This window comes from Lagenorhynchus albirostris, chromosome 9 (genome assembly GCF_949774975.1).
Source record: "Lagenorhynchus albirostris chromosome 9, mLagAlb1.1, whole genome shotgun sequence".
Taxonomy (NCBI): Eukaryota; Metazoa; Chordata; class Mammalia; order Artiodactyla; family Delphinidae; genus Lagenorhynchus; species Lagenorhynchus albirostris.
The window spans coordinates 46,046,024-46,068,924 of NC_083103.1; the positions used below are offsets into that span (position 1 = coordinate 46,046,024).

Here is a 22,901-nt window from a genome sequence, read left to right on the forward strand (position 1 = left end):
CTTTAAATCAGGACTTCTCAATCTTTTCATGTTGTGTTACACTTGAAAAATGACAATATTTATGTATTGCTTGTGGGAATAAAGGGAGGAGTCTGTTTATAGCTGGAGACTGTAAAATGAGACACTCTGGTCACTTGAAACCTTGCCCTTCTGCCCAAAGGGTTGAGGCAGTCAGTTCTCAGCCCATCTGTAATCCAACTGTTGAACACCAAATACTGATATGAGTTATTCTGGTCTCATTTGTGGCCAGGACATGAATTCTTGTGGTCCCATTAGAATGTGGAGTTTGGGATATGGAAGGAGGGTTAACTAAACCCTCATTTCTATGACTCATTTCAGAAAAATGGGTATCACAGAGACCCTCCAGGCAACTACATGCTCTGTTCCCAGGAATCATGCCCTTGGTATAGCCCTTCGGTATTTCCCTGAGATATGTACTCCAAATATGCTAGTTCAGAGTTCTTGCCACTGGCTTCAGATTTCTAGCCTAGAGGAGTAGTTCAGCTACCTCACGCCATTCCTCATGGACATCTTAGCTTCTTGAATCAGTCTGATTGGAAAATGGTCAAAATATAACTAAAGGGGTCTTTCTGGAGATTCTTTAAAATTTACATTTAGAAGGGATCTTGATGGCAATTAACTCTACTCATTCACTAATTTTACAGGTAAAGATTTTCCTTTGTCCTGCCATTGTATCTGGGGACCTAGAATAGTGCCTAGCACTTTTTGAGAGACTAAATAAGTTCTGATGAAGGAGAGTAAGGGTGGGAGGAAGTAAGGTAGGCCCAGAGAGAGAAGGCCACTTGACCTAGGACACTCAGCAAGGCCCAAAGGTGAGATGTTTTTATATGTATCTAGGCAATACCAGGAGAATTACCAGCTTTTTGGTTCTTACCCTTTAAAATTTTTGAGATACTATTGACATACAGTAAACTGCACACATTTAAAGTTTTGTTACACGTTATATTCACTGACATCGGGAACATACCCATTACCCTCAAAGGTTTTCTCATGCCCTTTTGTAATACCTGCATCCTGTCCTCTCTGCGTTCTCTCCCCCAGTCTCCAGGCAACCACTGATACGATTTCTGTTACTATAGAGTTTGAATTTTCTAGGTTTTTATATAAATGGAATCATGCAGTATGTATTCTTTTTTTTTTTTTTTTGCGGTATGCGGGCCTCTCACTGTTGTGGCCTCTCCCGTTGCAGAGCACAGGCTCCGGACGCACAGGCTCAGCGGCCATGGCTCATGGGCCTAGCCGCTCCGCGGCATGTGGGATCCTCCCGGACCGGGGCACGAACCCGTGTCCCCTGCATCGGCAGGCGGACTCTCAACCACTGCGCCACCAGGGAAGCCCTGTATTCCTTTTTTGTTTTTCGTTTTTTGGCTGTGTTGGGTCTTCGTTGCTGCACATGGGCTTTCTTTAGTTGTGGCGAGGGGGCCTACTCTTTGTTGTGGTGCACGGGCTTCTCATTGCTGTGGCTTCTCTTGTTGTGGGGCACGGGCTCTAGGCGTGTGGGCTTCAGTAGTTGTGGTGTGCAGGCTCAGTAGTTGTGGCTCACAGACTCTAGAACACAGGCTCTGTAGTTGCTTCGCGGCATGTGGGATCTTCCCGGACCAGGGCTCGAACCCGTGTCCCCTGCATTGGCAGGCAGATTCTTAACCACTGCGCCACCAGGGAAGCCCCAGTATGCATTCTTTATTTTAGTCTGTCTTCTTTTACTCAGCATAATTATATTGAGATTCATTCATGTTCCTTTTATTGCTGAGTAGTATTCCACTGTATGGATATTACTACAATTTGTTTGTTTACCTGTTGGTGGGCATTAGAGCTATGAACATTTGTATGTAAGTTTTTGTACAGACATATGTTTTCTTTTCCCTTGCATACATACCTAGGAGTAGAATGACTGCACCATATGATATTCATATGTTGACTTTTTAAAGAAATTGCCAAATTGTCTTTCAAAGTAGGTGTGTATTTTACATTCTCACTAGCAGTGTATGAGAGTTATAGTTCTTCCACATTGTTGTTAACATTTACTATGCTCAGTCTTTTCAGTTTTAGCCATCTAATAGCTATGTAGTGGTATCTCATTGTGGTTTTGATTTGCATGTGCTTGATGACTAGTAATGTTGAACATTTTTTCATTTGCTTATTTGCCATCCACAGGTCTTCTATGGTGAAGTGCCTGTTTAAATCTTTTGCCCATTTTTTTTTATTGTGTTGTTTTGTTATTACTGAGTTTTGGAAGTTCTTTATATATTCTAGATACAGGTCCTTTATCAGATATATGATTTGCAGATATTTCCCTGTTCTGTGGCTTGTCTTTTTGCTCTCTTAATGGTGTCCTTCAAAGAACAGTTCTTAATTTTGATGAAGTCTCTTTATCAGGGTTTTTTTTTAATGGATTATGCTTTTAGTGTTGTATTTAAGAAAATTTTGCCTAACCAAGGTAACATAGTTTTTTTTTTCTATACATATCCTTCTAGAAGTTTTTAGTCTTAGGCTTTACATTTAAGTCTGTGATCCATTTCAAGTTGATTTTGGTAAATGGTGTAAGCTAAGGGTCCAGGTTTATTTTTTCCGGATGGATATCCAGTTGTTCCAGAATCATATGTTGAAAAGATTATCCTCTCTCTGATAAATTGTCTTTTCACCTTTGTCAAAATGTTAGTGATCTGGGGGGCTTCCCTGGTGGCGCAGTGGTTGAGAATCCGCCTGCCGATGCAGGGGACACGGGTTCGTGCCCCGGTCCGGGAGGATCCCACATACCGCGGGGCGGCTGGGCCTGTGAGCCATGGCCGCTGAGCCTGCGCGTCCGGAGCCTGTGCTCCGCAACGGGAGAGGCCACAGCAATGAGAGGCCCACGTACCGCAAAAAATAAATAAATAAAAAAATGTTAGTGATCTGTATATGTGTGAGTCTGTTTCTGGATTCTTTGTTCTGTTTCATTGATGTGTTAGTCTACATTTACACCAATACCACACTGTCTTGATTACTGTAGCTTTATATTAAATCTTGAAGTCAGGTAGTGTTAGTCTTTCAACTTTGTTCTTATTTTCAAAGTTGTTTTGGCTATTGTAGGTCCTTTTTATTTCATATGTATTTAGAATCAGCTTGCCAATCTACAAATAACCTGAAATTTTCATTTGGATTGCCTTGAATCTATAGCCCAATTTAGGGAGAATTGACATTTTAACATTATTCAGTCTTCTGATACATGAACATGGCATATCTCTCCATTTATTCAGGTCTTTAATTTCTCTCAGCAGTGTTATATAGTTTTCAGTGAACAGGTTTTACATATCTTTTGTCAGATTTATTCCTAAGTATTTCATATGTTCAGTGCTATTGTAAATGGTATTTTAAAGTTTCAATTTCTGATTGTTCATTGCTAATATATAGAAATATAATAGAGTTTTGTATATTGATCTGTGTCCTACAACCCTCCTAAACTAGTAGCTTTTTGTATATTCCTTCAAATTTTTTATGTAGACAGTCTTATTGCCTGCAAATAATGATAGTTTTACTTTTTCCTTTCCAGTCTTGATATCTTTTCTTTTTCTTGCCTTATTGCCTTATTGCACTGGCTAGAACCTCTAGTGCAATGTCAAATAGAATATGGCATGCTTGTCTTATTTCTGATCTTAAGGGGAAAGCATTCACCACTAAGTATGGTGTTATTACTATGTTTTTTTCTTTTAATTAATTAATTAATTTTTGGCTGAGTTGAGTCTTTGTTGCTGCGCGTGGGCTTTTTCTAGTTGCGGCGAGAGGGGGCTACTCTTTGTTGCGGTGCACGGGCTTCTCATTACGGTGGCTTCTCTTGTCGTGGAGCACGGGCTCTAGGCGTGCGGGCTTCAGTAGTTGTGGCTCGCGGGCTCTAGAGCGCAGGCTCAGTAGTTGTGGCACACGGGCTTAGTTGCTCCGCGGCAAGTGGGATCCTCCCGGAGCAGGGCTCGAACCCGTGTCCCCTGCATTGGCAGGTGGATTTTTAACCACTGCACCACCACGAAGCCCATCACATGGTTTTTCATGGGTATTTTTCTATCAGTTGAGAATGTTGGTTTCTGTTAGTAGCTTGCTGACAGTTTTTATCAGAAGTGGTGGTTGTATTTTGCCAAATGCTTTTTTGCATCTATTGAGGTAATTATATGGTTTTTAGCTTTAGTTTTATCAAAATGGTGAATTATATTCATTGATTTTTGAATGTGTAAACCAGTCTTGCAGTCCTGAGATAAACTCTCTTTGGTCATGATGTATTATCCTTTTGTTTATTATTGGATTTGCTTTACTAAAAATTTGTTTAGAATTTTTGCATTTGTGTTCATGAGGGATTTGGTTCCTAGTTTTCATTTAATGTCTTGGTCTGATTTGGTATCAGGATAATGCTGGCCTCATAGAATAAGTTGGGAAATACTCCCTTTAGTTTTTTGGAGGAGCTTGTGTAAGTGATACTATTTCTTCTTTAAATGTTTAGCAGAATTCATCAGTGGAGCCATCAGGGCCTGGAGTTTTCTTTGTAGGAAGGTTTTAGACTACAGATTCAATTTAAAAAATAGATATAGAGCTATTCAGGTTATCTGTTTTCTTGAGTGAGCTTTAACAGTTAGTGTGTTTCATCTGTTGTCAAATTTGTTGGCATTGAGTTGTTTGTAATATTCACGGCCTAAGATAGGCTGTAAATCTTTCAAGTAATATTTTAATGACATTCCACAAATTTTGATATTTTGTGTTTTCATTTTTATTCAGCTCAAAATACTTTATTTCCTTTTTTTTTCCTTAGAAATTCTGGAATTCCTTTAATGTTCTCTGACATATATTTAATTCTGTACAATTATTATCAAAATAATCTTTTTTTTAAACATCTTTATTGGAGTATGATTGCTTTACAATGGTGTGATGGTTTCTGCTTTATAACAAAGTGAATCAGTTATACATATACATATATCCCCATATCTCTTCCCTCTTGCGTCTACCTCCCTCCCACCCTCCCTATCCCACTCCTCTAGGGGATCACAAAGCACCGAGCTGATCTCCCTGTGCTATGCGGCTGCTTCCCACTAGCTATCTGTTTTACGTTTGGTAGTGTATATATGTCCATGCCACTCTCTCACTTCGTCCCAGCTTACCCTTCCCTCTCCCCATGTCCTCAAGTCCATTCTCTAGTAGGTCTGCGTCTTTATTCCCGTCTTGCCCCTACGTTCTTCATGACATATTTTTGGTTTGTTTTTTAGATTCCATATATATGTGTTAGCATACGGTATTTGTTTTTCTCTTTCTGACTTACTTCACTCTGTATGACAGACTCTAGGTCCATCCACCTCACTATAAATATCTCAATTTCGTTTCTTTTTATTGCTGAGTAATATTCCATTGTATATATGTGCCACATCTTCTTTATCCATTCATCTGTCGATGGACACTTAGGTTGCTTCCATGTCCAGACTATTGTCAATAGAGCTGCAATGAACATTTTCACTGTTATTCTTATTTTGACTTTTACAAAATGATAATTACGTTTACCAGAAGGAGGTGTCAATATTAAATATGCAGTCATTTAAAGCAACAACAAAAAGCTCCCCACTCTCTAATCTTTGATATCTATTCTTTATGCATATTTATCAGTAGACAAATAAATATAAAAACCCAGTACCCCAAAACTCAATGGTTTTCTCCATCATTGTGAAAGGAAAGTCAAAATGGAGTCAGTATTTCTAAGAGAGATCTCTAAAATGGAGCCGGGAAGCCATTAAGGAAGTATGATGTTTGCATGACTCAGCCTGGATGGAAGCTGACCTTTTGACCTGATGAAGAACAGAACACCAGAACACCTGCCAGAAAAGATACTAATCAGACCCTTACCCTAAAACAATTCATGACAGCCTATATACTAACAAGACCCCTACCCTAAAATAACCTGTGATTTCTTAAGGACAAATAATTTGACTCGCATCAGAGTCGATCACAACTCTCACCAGGGCAACTTTTAACAACCTCGTGGTTTTTGTCTTTATAAGCCCCTGACTCTTTCTCTTCCTCGGAATACTCTTTCAGGGTTAACTGAATCTGTGTCTCCTCAATTGCAATTCTTAAGTCCCCAAATAAACTCTGTTCTTTTTGCAGCCTCCTGCATTTTTTCAGTTGACATTATTTAGATCTTTTCTTCCTTAATTAATGTTGTCCCACCCCAAATAGCACAAAGCTCTATAGATTCAAAGGAGGCAGAAACGGAAAAAACTACAAGGAAGACATTATGATTCTACAACCAAAGGCAAGGAACTTCCTTGGTGGTCCAGTGGTTAAAAATCCACCTGCCAATGCAAGGGACATGGGTTCGAGCCCTGGTCCGGGAAGATCCCACATGCTACAGAGCAACTAAGCCCGTGCACAACAGCTACTGAGCCTGTGCTCTAGAGCTCACGAGCCACAACTACTGAGCCCATGTGCCACAACTACTGAAGCCCGCGCACCTAGACCCCGTGCTTCGCAACAGGAGAAGCCACCACAATGGGAAGACCGCGTACCGTGGCGAGAGGTGGCCTCCCTCGCCACAGCTGGGGGGAGCCTGTGCGCAGCAACGAGGACACAATGCAGCTAAAAATAAATAAATTAAATAAATAAATTTAAAAAAGAACAAAAGAATCCACCTTCCAATGCAAGGGACGTGGGTTCGATCCCTGGTCGGGGAACTAAGATCCTACATGCTGCGGGGCAACTAAGCCCACGCACTGCAACCACTGAGCCCACACGCTCCAGAGCCCGTGCGCCACAACTAGAAAGCCCACGTGTTGCAACTACTGAGCCCACGCACCACAACTAAGACCCAACGCAGCCAAACAAATAAATAAATAAAAATAAAACCAAAGGAGAGAGAAAAAGAGATGCAATTGACTATAGCTTAAACATTACGGGTATGATCTAATTATCAGGCATGTTCATCAAGATGGCTGCCCAGACATGCCCAACAATGTGAATGCTGCTTAGATCCAATTCTATGAGAACGGTCTCTTCTTTGGAGGTCCTCTTACTCATATTCCTCAGCTATACATAAAAATCTTCCCCCCAAAAATCATTGGTGGAAGGATGAGACAGAGTCATGTTGATACCAGTGTGTGCATAGTCCAAAGTCTTCTTCCCAGGCCTTGCTGTTGACTACGAAATTCAGAGTAAGAAAGGCCTTCCCCCAGCTAGTTTCATACAAGCCACAAAATGACCAAAAGAGGTAGACCAGTCCTCTTGGTAATTCTAGGAAAATAAAAACCAAGACAATCTTATTGCTGATGATGCTTTAAATCTATTTTAGAATGGGGTAGTAAATAAACAAATATATTTTTTTAATCAATTATTTTAGTATTTGAAACAATAGGAAAGAGGAGCAGGCCATCCTCACAGCAAGGGAGGAGAAGCATTCTCTCAAGGCCTTCCTTATCTTGAGCAAGGAAAGTTTTCAAAGCTACATTCAGTACTACAAGAATCACTATGATCAGGTCAACTTTTACAGAGTAACTGTGGCCTATAAAACAAAACCACTGATTTATTAATACACGTCTGGCTACTAAAGCAGTTATAAAACTATATTATGTGGAATTTCTTTAAAAAATAGGGGGTAGAAAGTACAGAAGTAAAATACAATTTAAATGTATGATAACTGTTAAAGCTAACTATTGAAAACACTGAGATTCACTATGCTACTCTTCTGTGTAAGTTTAAACTTTTACATAATAAAAAGGTTTTCTTAAAAATATGTAAAATATCATGTTTGAAAAAGGCAGTTCACAGTAGTATAAACAGATTATTATAAAAGTATGTCAGGTGATAGAGGAAACAGGTGTTTCTGGAATTATATAAATTGAGCTAAATGTTCATTGTTTTTACTTTTTTCCTGGAAAGTTGTGTTCCCCAAAATAAAAGAAAATAAACTTGGTGATACCACCCTGGGCTCATCCCAAAGCCCTTCTCTCCCAAATCCTGTATCAGGGCCACAGGCACCAGCACCCAAGCTCCACGTTTTTCTTACCTCTTGAGGCAGCTCCAGTTTTGACCGGTCATCCAGGCCATTGGAATGCAAGCCCATCAGGTATGGCACAGGAGCATCTAAGAAATGTAGGAGAGAAGCTGGGAGAATAGGAACATAGACATGCTGCCACTGGAAAGGAAACATGAGAGCTGTAATTGTCTCCGCCACAGTCATCAGTCTCTGGTAATCTAGGTCAAAAACAAAACACACACAAAACCAGTCAAAAACAAGGTACTTGCTTCTCAAATAGTAAGTTAAAATCTTCAACACAATTTCACATTTAGAAAGGAACAGGATAAACTTCAGCAAGGGTATGCTCAGAGTATGATTCCCTTGTGGGTATCAGAGAGACAACCCAGAGACCTCAATGGACCACAAGCTGAAGTATACCCCCCCACACACAGGTCCATGCTAGTAATAAAATTTAATATAGAAATACAATTTAGAAAAAAAGAAATACAATAGGTATCATAAACAGTACCTTGCTCCAAATACTAAACCAGAATGTTAAATAGATTCTCTTCAGTAGAAGGAGAATGGGGAAGTGGAAGAAAAAGAAAAGGAACAGTGGTCTAGTCTCTGTTCAGCATGAATGTCAAAACACCTCATTTACCACTCACATGTCTGCATTCTACAAGGAGCTGATGTGAACTTTGCCTTCAAGATCAAGCCCAAAGAACCTTCAAGCATGCAGAGGCTGGTTTTCCCCACTAGCCAAGTCTGCCTTCCACCTGGCAACCTTCCTTGAATGGTAACAGCATGAAAGTGTCATTTTAACACTTTGATAAAAAGCTCCCCTAGAACCTGAAAGACCCAGAAGATTGACTTTCATTACTCAAAACTCTTATTCTAGGTCAGAGAGCATATCTTGGAAGAGAAGCTTGTGCTCAAAGCTTAGCTTTTCTTCAGAACGCAATTTCTAGACTTGTTTTATTTTTAAAATGAGTAAAAAATACATCAGCAAAGCCAATACAATAGATTGAGATTTAACACATTACTATTTACAAATGGTATGATGGCTTCAGACACTTAAAGACAAAGTAGGAACATCAATTTTAAAATCATATGAGTAATATCCTCCTGGAATGGCTGATTTCAAATGAGTTTTCACAGGAGCTAAACAGTTTTATGCACTAAAAACTCAGCCCACCATTTAAGCAAATCCCAGCTTGGTTCATAAATGAGTAATAAATAACAAAAAGCTTTCCAGAGAATGAAGAAGAATGAGTAGGAAGTGAGCAGAAGCTGATATATATCAACTAGGTTTTAGCAAAGCAGCTTTTGTGCTCACCAGTAAAACTTTGGAGCAGCTTACCACCTTGCTCCTGGCTAAGCATGACCTGGAAATAGTTTTTTTTTAACTAGTAATGCAAATAAATAAAAATTGATGACTAAAACTTCATCATCTCAAACATTTTGAGTACACTCTAAGGAAGTGCCTCACGCTTCTTCGGGGAAAGCTAAGGCATTTGATAGATAATAGGTAAGTGATGTAAAACAATCAGTGGGTAAAACTGAGCTCAGAGATTTGGTCATCAATAATGATTTTTTAAAAAATACAACTGATTTAGCAGAAGGACAAAAGAGCGCAAGCTTTTTCTATTCACTAAAATCAGGAACAGACTGATAAGAGTTCAAGAAGAAAGTCGATCTCATTTTTCACTGTGCCCCACAAAGCACATTCCCATATTAAAGACTATTTGGTGAGGACCCTCTCCCAATTGAAGCAACAACAAAAATATTTCCCAAATTACAAAAAACAATTAAAAAAATAAAAACTCTTTCAAGGATTAAATAGATAATCTATATAGCCTTTCAGAAAAAGTATTTACTCCAACGTGAGAGTAAGCAACAACTGAGGAACAAAATTTAGGCCACTGCAAGTTCTATCTTCAGCCTCTTCTGAGATATCTCAGTTCCATGGGGCACCTGTACAACTTTGCTTGTTATCTTTCTGTTGAAATCTTCCTGCTCTATGATTATTCTAACAATTATTATTAAGAAGAATTCTAATGGTTCTCTAGGCGAGGCCTCAGTTTTTGTATCTTTCACCTCTCTTTTCTAGATATGAATGCCTGTAAATAATCTACTAAGAGCAATAATCTTGAGAATCTCAGACATGATAAGAATATACTTTAAAATTCAAACTTAAGATGATCAAAAGAATGTAAAGGTGTGGGAGAAAACCTCCAAGAGATATTTAAAGCTGAAAGTCCAGTCTTACTGTGTCCCAACACTGGCACTTAAACACACATTTTGAATAAATATTACACTGAATAATTTCTCCCCCCGTTTCAGTGTACACACACATATAGACACACACCATTTCTGGGTTTTTTTTAAAAAGGCAGGAAGGAGCAAGGCCTTTCCAATCATGTGAAAACCAAAAAGCTGCTTCTTTTACCGAAAGTCAATAAAGCAGGTGCTACTCCTTTACGTGGCTGGCATTCCTGACAGGTCTGCTCAGAGACAAGAACATCTCATAGGGGTCCAACAGACACTGAGTAAAGGAGTCCCTGAAATGCCTTCCTCATGAGGCTTCCTGGACACTGGACTGCTCCTTATAGTGTACCTAGTTACAGTGTCAGGGAACATCTATCTACTCTCTAATCATGAAACAGGGCATGCTGAAGTCTGAAGGAAGGGGCTTCCTCTGCTCCATAAAAGCAGGCTTTTCAATAGCACAGACATCTAGTTCTGGTTTTTCCCTACTCTTCAGGATGAGTCTAATCCAGTATCTGAAACTCGGCCCACTTATTTCTGCTAGAGTGGGTAACCTTATTCACCTCAGATTGAAATCCCTGAAGAATTCCCTGTGATGCACTTGAAAGTGTGCTATTCTTAGAAACAAAACACTTTAGGGGATGAGAAATCATCTCCTCTTTCAAGGCTAAACTGCTTTCCATCTATATGGTCTGGTTTTACAGATACTAGAAACTTGGAATTTTATGGCCTCTCTGGTCTGAGTTGTGGGTTTCGTTTTCCCTACATTTTTGTATTTTAAAAAAGCAACAACTCATCTTGAAGGATGGCCTAATAAACCATGCCTCCGGGATCCATCAACCCGTGGTACCCACACTAGGATGCTGACCTCCCAGAGCTGTAAGCAACAGCACAAAATCCATTTCTATACACCAGTACAAACGATAAAATCAGTACCTCCTTTGCCATTGCCTGTCTCTCTGCTCATCATTCCAAGGAGGTGAAACTAATAAATAGGAAACAGATGAAGGTCATCTGCATCCAAAGAGTTTTAGCCAATCAAAATCAACTGGAAACACTTCAGCTCGAGGCAACTCTGGGTTTTCTCACAGCTCCCATAATGCTGTAATGAGCAATTACTTTGAACAAAAGGAGATAATGCAAAGCATACTGGGATTACAACCACTTCTGAGTGGTGAAGAGAGAATAATCAGCACATTCTTATGACTTCTCTCTGTGCAGAGAAAGACATTAGACTTGGGATCACTTTACAGATAAGTTCACTCCTAAAACAAACTACAGGGAAGTTCCTGCAAATCAGAAATTGAATTAGAAACTGTCCTTGCATACTCACACTTCTGTGAAAATTGTATGAACAAGGATGTTTCTCATGCAATCTTTGTTCTTAGGAAACAACCCAATCTATGTCCTGATATCTCCAAGATAAACTGTTAAATGAAAGAAGGTATAAAACAATGATTAGTATGCTCCCATCTGTGTTGTTTTTAAAAGGTATACATGCTGTATATGCAAGGAAACAGGAAACAGTGATGTCTTAACACGTCACTGTACATACACCCTTTTGTAATATTTTAAATTTCTACCATATGACTGAAATGCTTTTTTTCCAAGTTTTACTTTAATATACCATATGTATATCAAAATGTATATAATTTAAAGAATATTATAATTAATACATGTGCAACACAACATTAAAAATAGTGCATTATATAAAAGTATTTAGGAGGAGGGCATGAAAAAAAAAATCAAGAGATTATTTCACAAGGGTAGGATTTTAGATCAAAAAGAAAGGGAAACAGGGACTTCCACTGTAGCGCAGTGGTTAAGAATCCACTTAACCACTGTAGCGCAGTGGTTAAGAATCCGCCTGCCAATGCAGGGGACATGGGTTCGATCCCTGGTCTGGGAAGACCCCACATGCCGCGGAGCAACTAAGCCCGTGCGCCACAACTACTGAAGCCCGCATGCCTAGAGCCCGTGCTCCGCAACAAGAGAAGCCACCGCAATGAGAAGCCCACACATCGCAACGAAGAGTAGCCTCTGCTCACCACAACTAGAGAAAGCCCGCACAGCCAAAAAAAAAAAACATAAGGGAAACATTCAATTCTCTCTGCACTGTTTGTCCACACATTATTTATTTGTTTTAAAAAACTATTATTTCATTAGGGATGCACAAGAAACTTGATCTCCGGCTACCACAGGAAGGAGAGAGGAAGGAGATTTCATTTTATTCCCTTTAAAATTGTTTTGATTGCATGCCTTGAGTTTGCATTACTTTTGCAAAAAAAACAAAAACAAAAACTAATGCAAGGTTATGTATAAAATAAGCTACAAGGATACATTGTACAACATGGGGAATATAGCCAATATTTTATAATATGTATAAATGGGGTATAACCTTTAAAAATTGTGAGTCACCATATTGTACACCTGTAACTTATATACTATTGTACATCAACTATACTTCAATTTAAAAAATTAATTGAAAAATACTAATTATGCATTTGTTTCCAAGCTTGTCTGCACTAGTTGAACTTATTACTGGGTTGTATAATTTAAACAAATATTATGTAAATAAATGGTAAGATATGAGGACAAAAAACAAGAACTGTTTCTCTGAAAACAAAATTAAATGCTTTAAAAAGACTCAGCAAAGCAAAGTCACTAAAAATACAGCAATTGAATTAGGCATATCACTTAAGTGCAAAAATCTTGGGAAAACTAGCATCTACTATGGTTCTTTTGCAAGGTCCTTTAAAAGTTCTCGCTCCACTTTAAAAACTGGAAAACTCAGTGAATGAATTATGGGTGAGATTTATGCAAGAGAAACAATGCAGACCCCTGATTAGTGGATCCATAATCAAAGAAAATGCACAGACATTTCATCAAAAGATTGGTGATTATACAGTCATATGGTTTAAATTAAAATGTTTAAGGGATGTATATATCCTTTTAGGATTCCCAAACTTATGTGACTTTTTCAATTATCGAATTCACTACCCCACTAAATCACTTCAGATAAAGAACTTCTGCTCTCTGTATAATTTTAAAACAACCACTAAAATATATGCTATTAAAGAAAAACTATCTCTATAGGGACCAAAGAACAAATATTATGCAGTAGTAAATGATCTACACATATCTTAAAAAAAAGATTTTCGGGGCTTACCTGGTGGCGCAGTGGTTGAGAGTCCGCCTGCCGATGTAGCGGACACGGGTTCGTGCCCCGGTCCGGGAAGATCCCACATGCCGCGGAGCGGCTCTGCCTGTGAGCCATGGCCGCTGAGCCTGTGCATCCGGAGCCTGTGTTCCGCAACGGGAGAGGCCAGGGCAGTGAGAGGCCCGCGTACCGAAAAAAAAAAAAAAAAAAAAAAACAATTTCCCTAAATAACACCTCTTTTCTATTCAGAAGGCAGGACATGTAGTGGGCAACACCGACTCTGTATGCTGATGGCATGTTTTTCGAGGGCCAGAGAGATTTCCATCCACATGAGTTCTCTGAATCATAAATAAAAATTACTTCAAGAAAACCAACTGAATTGTTTCAAGTACTCTTAACAATAGACAGCACAATCTACATCCAATAAAAGGCATTCCATTCCATTTTAACCTCAACCATGCTGATTTCCTTTTTGACCCCTTGGTTATTTTGAAGTGTGTTTTTTAGTTTTAAGGTATTATTTATTATTGTTGGTCACAAGACATACTTTGTATGATTCAAGTTATTTTAAATTTATTGAGACTTGTTTTATGGCCCAGAATATGGTATGTTTTTTAAAATATTAGACTTTTTCATTCTCATCCAGAGAAAGCAATTGAGCTGCGACTGGCAAAAATCGATCATACTGCGGTTCACCCCCATTTACTTGACATGAAGATTGGACAAGGGAAGTATGAACCAGGCTTCTTCCCTAAGCTGCAGTCTGATGTGCTTTCCACCGGGCCAGCCAGCAACAAGTGAGTCAACCCCAGGAATTCCCTGATTCAGCTCCCTAGCCACAGTGGTGAGGGTTATACGGTATCTGGACCTAGACTGTTATCTCCAGGAGACCTTGACATTTGTAAAGCAAATATGGAGAAAACACACACTATCCAGGTTGTTCACTTGTTTTAACAAGGAAACAGGTGACAGAGTATCATCGGCTCCTGTCTCCACTGTGCAAATTGGGATAGCTCCATGTGTCAGGGCCTGTAAAAGGCCGGACTGCAGATGGGTTGAAATCATCTCATTATTGAATCCATACAACACCTAGCTAGCACTGTATCGTTAGTAAGTGGTGGTTGAAATAACTGAACTGAAAGTAGATAGCTTAGCAGGATTGCTCTTCTTCGTTACTTTTGGCGATGAGTGTATCAATGCCCAGGCAGAGTTGAATGAGTATAGTTTTGGATCTGCAAGTGAAGTTTTTGTAGGTGTTTCAAGAGAGATATGTCTCTTGGGACTTCCCTCGTGGCGCAGTGGTTAAGAATCTGCATGCCAATGCAGGGGACACGGGTTTGAGCCCTCGTCTGGGAAGATCCCACGTGCCACGGAGCAACTAGGCCCGTGAGCCATGGCCGCTGAGCCCGCTCGCCTAGAGCCGGTGCTCCACAACAGGAGAAGCCACCGCAGTGAGAAGCCCACGCACAGCAATGCAACTAGAGAAAGCCCACGCACAGCAACGAAGACCCAATGCAGCCAAAAACAAATAAATTTATTTAAAAAAAAAAAGATATGTCTCTGTCCCTGGGGAGTTACCTCTTTCTTGCCCAGTAAGTGATCTTTAAGCTACCCTTCTCAAGGTTTCTGAGCTATCTCTGGTGATTTCTTGGTGGTTTCCCATGGCCACCATTGGTCCCTAGTTTTCTCCCGTCAGTTGACCTTACTTTCTTAGCAGAATATTCTCCTTCTTCCCTTCCTTCTTTCCTTCTTTCCTCCCCCTCTCCCTCCCTCCCTTCATTCCTTCCTTTCTTCATTTATTTTTGGCTGTGTTGGGTCTTCGTTGCTGTGCACGGGCTTTCTCTAGTTGTGGCGAGTGGGAGCTACTCTTCTTTGTGGTGCGCAGGCTTCTCATTGTGGTGGCTTCTTTTGTTGAGCTCGGGCTCTAGGCGTGCGTGCTTCAGTAGTTGTGGCACGCGGGCTCAGTAGTTGTGGCTTGCGCGCTGTAGAGTGCAAGCTCAGTAGTTGTGGTGCACAGGCTTAGTTGCTCTGCGGCATGTGGGATCTTCCCGGTCCAGGGCTCGAACCCGTGTCCTCTGCATTGGCAGGCGGATTCTTAACCACTGCGCCACCAGGGAAGTCCCTTTTAGCGGAATATTCTTAATTGTCTGCTTTGATTCTGTCAGGTGGACAAAAAGGAATGCCCCTGCCCAGTGGAGGCGTAAAGACCGGCAGAAGCAGCACACAGAACACCTGCGTTTAGACAATGACCAGAGAGAGGTAAGACACCTTGAGAATGACAAGGAATGACCCCGTTATCATGCTACACCCTCCTTCTCCTTCTCATTTCCTTGGCCTCTGTTCTGATTCAAATATCCTCCTCATAAAGAAGGGTTAATAAGAAGTTAGTTCCTGATCCCTGATATGGGCCTCGGTTGTGACAAATCCAGGATGTACAGTGTTTCACAAGGGGCAGCAGGGCCACTAGCCATGTGCGTCCTCTCCCTGAACCAGATTTGTACCTCTGTTCAGGAATGATAACCAGTGCTTGGAAGAGAGCCTTTCACTGTCCTTTCAGTAGTCACTCATGCATGATACTCACTTCCTCCCAGGGGTTGGGAGAGTGGGAGGGCTGACAGGAACCTCAGAAATAAGATTCTAAAACTTGGGAAAAATCCCTTTAAAATTTTTGAGGCTTTTGTGTGTGTGTGTGTGGTATGGTGGTAAAGAAGTTAATTTTGTTAGAGTGAGAAAGAGGAAAAGCTGAACTTGGGTTAATGTTGTGACTCTCTGAACCTGGGGAGGAGGAGCCTTTTTTCCTATTTTTTTCTTTATCTTAATTTAAAACAGGTAATCTTGACTTTTTTTTCCTCAGAGGAGCAAAAGAATATTATTATCAGGTGCGTGCGGATTGAGGATTCTTGAATTGACCTGAATCCTTATTGCTTGTAAGCTGAGTTTCTCAGCTCCACTGTAACTTGTTCCCAGTAAAGTTTCTATTATAAACTTCAGGTTGGAGACCCTGCGTTACTGAGTTGCAGAGAACTGTGAAAATGGAGCTTCACCTTCAGAAACCTATTTCAGAAACTTCTCTTTGAGAAAAGACCCTGCAGTTTGCATTTTATACAATGAAATCCAGTGAAGCATGTTGTTTTCGTATGTGTCTGGCATCTCAATGAATGGGAAAATATTTTGCCTTTGCTGTTTTTTAAAGGAATAAATTAATATTGCAGAATATGGTTATGAATTTTTAACTGCTGGTTTATAGGGTACAATTGTACTTGCCGTTTTTGTGAGGGTGGCCTAATGGGTGTTGGGTGTAGGCATTACTTTAAAAGTCTCCCCTGGGTCTTCCACCTCACCTCCATATTATTTCTTTCAGCAGTGTTTATTGAGTACGTTTTCTTGGTCAAAATCACTATAGTAAACACTTTGAAATATAAAGATGATTAGGAGGTAGCCTTGTCCTCAGGGAATACCAGTTTATTAAGGGAGCAAAGGCCATATGAAAGGGCCATATGAGAGGCACGCCAGTGTTTGATCACTGATTAGAGAAAGCAGAGGTCAGTTCTGTCTGGGGTAATCTCAAACAAGACTGTTTGGAGGAACCAGCATCTGTTTAAGTCTTGAGGACGATAGGATTGTTAGGGACAAAGATGAGTATTGCGGGCTTCCCTGGTGGCGCAGTGGTTGAGAGTCCGCCTGCCGATGCAGGGGACACGGGTTCGTGCCCCGGTCCGGGAGGATCCCACATGCCGCGGAGCGGCTGGGCCCGTGAGCTGTGGCCGCTGGGCCTGCGCGTCCAGAGCCTGTGCTCCGCAACGGGAGAGGCCACAGCAGTGAGAGTCCCGCATACTGCAAAAAAAAAAAAAGATGAGTATTGCAAATAAAGGAGATGGCAGGATCCAAAGTTTGGTGGTGGTTGTGTGAAGGAGGCTGTGGGCAGAATATTTGGGAGGCAAGAGGTACTGGAGGTAGCTAGCAAGTTAGGAGCAGGTAGCAGTAGTGCAAGTGATAGTAATTGAAGCCTAATCTTAGGGGCTGGTAGTAGGGGCAGATTGAGGGGCCAGAAGATAGAATGGACAGAATTGTACTACTGGAATAAATATGGGGAAAGAAAGAAGTTGGGAGTAAAAATGTTGGTTGTGAACCTGGGATACTGAGAGGATGTCAGTGTGCAATTTACTGCATTGATTTGGTTATATGTTAAAACAGACAGCATATGGGGAATCACCAGCAAACTGTAGAAAATCAGAAAATGCAGTTGTTGTTTTGAGTGTACACACATGTTCTTCAGGCCCTAATTCAGCAAGGATGGATATCTTTGATATGAGCAGAGGAATTAAATTCCTCCAAACTTGGTGGGGAAAATGATTTTCCTCAATAGTACTCTGAGATTTGAGTTGGTTTGCCTACTCATAGGAGTTTGCACACTCATACATGTTGCAGCCATATGTTTTTTACCTCTTGTATCATTAAAGCCAAGAGGGCTTTACATTAGAAAAAACAGAATTAATTCATCATATTTTCTCAGTTTTCCCTGCGATACAAGCACTGCATTTTAAACTTTGCCCTGAGCCTAGGAAAGAGGCAGTAAGAAAGTGCAGGGTGATAGTGCCCTCTTCAGGCCCCATCAGTACCGGTTGCCTGTGGTCTGTGTGCACGGGCACTAAGAGTCTTTGATTTTTCCTTTTTCTTTAGAAGTACATCCAGGAAGCCAGGAATATGGGCAGCACCATCCGCCAGCCCAAACTGTCCAACCTTTCCCCGTCAGTGATTGCCCAAACCAACTGGAAGTTTGTGGAGGGTCTGCTGAAGGAATGCCGCAACAAGGTGAGCTGTGGACACTTCTGAATGTGTATTTTCTTTGGCAGCCAAGATGAGACCAAGGCCTAGCTCTGACCACTCTTTTCTTGATTTTGAAAACATTGTTAATATAATGGGATAGTACTAATGTTAAGATCCTTTTAACTTGGAATTAGGTGTATTTGTTTTAAATAAAATATACCATTAATTGAGAGCAAGCACACTTTGCTTGATAAAAACTTAATATGTATTCTTTAAAACTGAGAGACAGATGTAGTTTTTAATTTTAGACATCTTATGTTACTTAAAATCATTAATTTTAAGTAAGTAGTATCTTAAGTAAGTAATGTAGTTGTATTGTCTTCAACAGATTAGTCTTATACGTATGCAAATGTTTTTGCCTCTCTGATTTAATCTGATAGCACTGATCTCGTGTCTAGAAACAATTCGCTGAGTGCCTACTGTGTGCCAGATGAAGGTGTATTATTCAGTTTAAGCTTGCTGACGGCATGTTTTTCGTCCATTCTACAAGAAGAGTAATTTTTTAAAGCTTTATTAAGGTATAATTGATATACAAAAAATTGCACACATATAATGTATACATCTTGATGAGTTTGGACGTATGCATACACTGGTGATACTGTTACCACCAATCAAGGTAGACATATCTGTCACTTCCAAAAATTTCCTTATATTCTTTTGCGTTTTTTGTTTGTTTTTGGGGTAAGAGCACAACATGAGATCTGTCCTCTTAACATTTTAAATTGCACAATATTGTATTATTATAGGTGCTATGTTGTACAGCAGATCTCCAGAGCTTATTCTTCTTACCTATGAATACCGAAACTTCATACCTCTTGAGCAACAATTCTGTTTTTCCCTCCCCACAGCCCCTAGCAACCACCATTCTATTCTCTGCTTCTATGAATTTGTTTGACTATTTCAGATACCTTATATAAGTGGAATCATGTAGTATTTGTCTTGTTTGGCTTATTTCACTTAGCATAATGTCGTCCAGGTTCATCCACGTTGCTGCAAATGGCAGGATTTCCTTCTTTTTTAAGGCTTTTTAAAGGCTGAATAATACTCCATCATATGTATGTATATACCACATATTGTTTAGCCATTCATCTATTGGTAGATACTTGGGTAGTTTCTATATCTAGGCTTTCATGAATATGCTGCAATGAACATGGGGATGCAGATATTTCTTTGAGATCCTAATTTCAGTTCTTTTGGATATATACTCAGAAGTGCGATTGCTGGATCAAAAGACAGTCATTCTTTTTTTTTTTTTAATAACAGATTTGTAGAGATCTGCTTTCTTTTATTTTTAAAATTATTATTTTTATTTTTGGTTGCCTTGGGTCTTCGTTGCTGCGACGGGCTTTCTCTGGTTGCAGTGAGTGGGGGCTACTCTTTGTTGCAGTGTACGGGCTTCTCATTGTGGTGGCTTCTCTTGTTGCAGAGCACGGGCTCTAGGTACGCAGGCTTCAGTAGTTGTGGCATGTGGGCTCAGTAGTTGTGGCTTGCGGGCTTTAGAGCGCAGGCTCAGTAGTTGCGGCGCACAGGCTTAGTTGCTCTGCGGCATGTGGGATCTTCTGGGACCAGGGATCAAACCTATGTCCCCTGCATTGGCAGAGGGATTCTTAACCACTGTGCCGCCAGGGAAGTCCCAAGATAGTCATTCTTAACTTTTAATATTTTAGTTCAGAACTTAAATTTCTAATAAAAATACAGCCTTTCAACCAAGTCAGTATACTGTGCTTTTTAGGACAGTTGAACTAACTTGGCCCCTACTACATCCTGTTTATTCATCAATGGAAAAAAAAGGTTTTCCTGCATTTCAGTTTCTAAGTGATGCTCATTTATGGGATGAAATCAAATATACTTTCTCTTGAAGAAAAAATTATTACTGTTACAAGTTAGGTTGATATACCAGTACGGATATTTTGAATTCAGGCATCTTAAAAACTTCATCAGTTCATTCTAAGTCGTTGATATCCATGATTTTTCCCAATAATGTTGTCCTTTCTCCCATCAAGAACATTGGTGATGCTGCCTTTTTTGAAAGAGGGCTTGTCTCTTGTCTCTGGGATTTGTTTTCCATGCCCCTTGCATTCATTTTCAAGTTTTGAGATGCATGCTCTGGCAGTGACAACTTTCTTATGTCTACTGCCTGGTCAACAATGATGGTGAAATATATCCTAATTTCAGATTTGTTGTTATGTGGAAAAGTGTACATGTTAGAATTGAAGAATAGCCTAACGCTATCAACTGTTGGCTAGCATGTGGAGCAACAGGGAACTCTGATACTGTTGGAAATGTAAATTGGTATGATTGCTTTGCAAAACAGCATAGCATTTATTATCCAGTATTCTTCTCCTAGGTATACTCCCTGGAGAAACCTTTGCAGCATGACCCAGGAGATATGTACGAGACGTTTACAGCAGAATTCTTTGTAATAGTCCCAAACCGGAAACAACCCAAATGCCAGTCAGTAGGAGAATAAATAATAAATTGCAGTATATTTATACAGTGGAATGCTATACAGTGTGGAAATAGACAACAGATATATTGATCAGTGTGTATGAATTTCACAAACATAAAGTTAAGTGAAAAAGAAAATAACAAAAGAGGCTTCCCTGGTGGCGCAGTGGTTAAGAATCTGCCTGCCAATGCAGGGGACACGGGTTCGAGCCCCGGTCCGGGGAGATCCCACATGCCGTGGAGCAACTAAGCCCATGCGCCACAATTACTGTGCCTGTGCTCTAGAGCCCACGAGCCACAACTGCTGAGCCCGTGTGCCACAACTGCTGAAGCCCAAGAGCCTAGAGCCCGCGCTCCGCAACAAGAAAAGCCAGTGCAATGAGAAGCCTGCACACTGCAACGAAGAGTGGCCCCCGCTCGCCACAACTAGAGAAAGCCTGCACACAGCAACAAAGACCCAATGCAGCCAAAAATAAATAAATAAAATAAATAAATTTTAAAAAGAAAATAACAACAAAAAAACCATACTGGCAAAACTAAACTACATTGTTTAGGGATACAAATATAGGTGTTAATCATTTCCTTGCATTTCTGTAGTTTTACTGTGTAAGTCAGAACAGTGATCACTTCTAGAGTGGGAAAGGTGATTGGAGAAGGCACATGGGATTCTTCAAAGGTATAGATGGGCAATATTTTTTTTCTTAATCTCATTGATGGTTATGATAGTCTAATAGTATACACTCACATACACACATATGTGTCTGTATATGAGATATATTTCACAATAAAAAATTAAAAATAGTAACACTGGAAAGAAATATGCCAAAGTGTTAAGAGTTGTTGCTTCTGCAGGGTAGGGTATGGGGTGATATTTTTCCTTGCTCTTTAGATTCTTTTTTTTTTTTATAAATTTATTTTATTGATTTTTATTTTTGGCTGTGTTGGGTCTTCGTTGCTGCGCGCGGGCTTTCTCTAGTTGCGGCGAGTGGGAGCTGCTCATCGTCGCGGTGCGCAGGCTTCTCATTGTGGTGGCCTCTCTTGTTGCGGAGCACGGGCTCTAGGCACACGGGCTTCGGTAGTTGTGTCACGTGGGCTCAGTAGTTGTGGCTTGTGGGCTCTTGAGCGCAGGCTCAGTAGTTGTGGCACACAGGCTTATTTTCTCCGTGACATGTGGGATCTTCTCAGACTGGGGCTGGAATCCGTGTCCCCTGCACTGGCAGGCGGATTCTTAACCACTGCGCCACCAGGGAAGCCCCTAGATTTTTATATGTCACAAATTTATAACATGATTAAATCTTCCTTAAGAACTTGGATTCAATATTCAGGCAGCTTTAGATTCAAAGACCAGATTTGCTGCTGCTTTGCTGTGTGAATTTGGGCAAGTTACTTAAGTTCTCTGACCTCAATTTCCTTATCAGTAAATTGTGAAAAATAGTAATACTTCTCATAGAGTTATTAGGCTTAAATGAGATAATGTAATACTTAGTACAGTGCCTGGCACAAAGCTGCAATTATCATTATTCAGTGTGGTTTTTTGTTTTTGTTTTACAATGAGCACATGAAAAATTTTACCTAAAAGTAAATTATTCCTCCTCAACTTTTCATTCCCTTGATGGATACTTTAGATATATTTCTAGGATTAAATGCTGAAAGGTTTGTTTAATAGGGTCAGTTAAGCAGTCAGAATCAGAGAATATCAGAGATGAGCATGACCAAAGGGTTTTATTCAACTCTTTTCATCTCATAAATGTAAAAACTGAATCTAGAGTGATGAAATCACTTGCCCAGGGTCAAATAGTGATTTCTGTGTTTTTATCTTCTTTGAAGAAGGCCCTCTACTATAACCTGACCTCAGTGGTGGAGAATAAATACACTCTTTATCTGTGGGTCTTACTCCCAGCCCAGCAGATATGCTGGGCAGTTGGCCACAACCCTCTCTAGTTGAATGTGATCTGGCTAACTGTGGGTGTCTAATCTTACCGACTGATTTCTTATAGACCAAGAGGATGCTGGTGGAGAAGATGGGCCGAGAGGCTGTGGAGCTAGGGCACGGGGAGGTGAACATCACAGGAGTGGAAGAGAACACCTTGATTGCCAGCCTTTGTGACCTCCTGGAAAGGATTTGGAGTCATGGGCTACAAGTGAAACAGGTAATGAATGTCTGGCCTCTCCCTGTTGAGCAGACTGTCTTCCTGTTTTTGCTTACTAGCTTTCCCA

General features: G+C 40.3%; 1 protein-coding gene across 5 annotated transcripts in view; it reads left to right on the top strand.

Annotated features, from left to right (window-relative positions):
* The window catches only part of DENND5A (DENN domain containing 5A), a 108,147-nt gene that overhangs the window by 65,791 nt on the left and 19,455 nt on the right, over positions 1–22,901 (top strand). For 4 of the 5 annotated variants that reach the window (XM_060159702.1, XM_060159704.1, XM_060159707.1 and 1 more), the window contains 4 exons: positions 14,056–14,206; positions 15,575–15,668; positions 18,090–18,221; positions 22,682–22,834. In XM_060159702.1, coding sequence (XP_060015685.1) covers positions 14,056–14,206; positions 15,575–15,668; positions 18,090–18,221; positions 22,682–22,834 — 530 coding nt within the window. Of the gene's footprint in view, positions 1–5,698; positions 5,907–14,055; positions 14,207–15,574; positions 15,669–18,089; positions 18,222–22,681; positions 22,835–22,901 lie in introns of those variants that run through there. The other variant, XM_060159706.1, reaches the window with a different exon arrangement.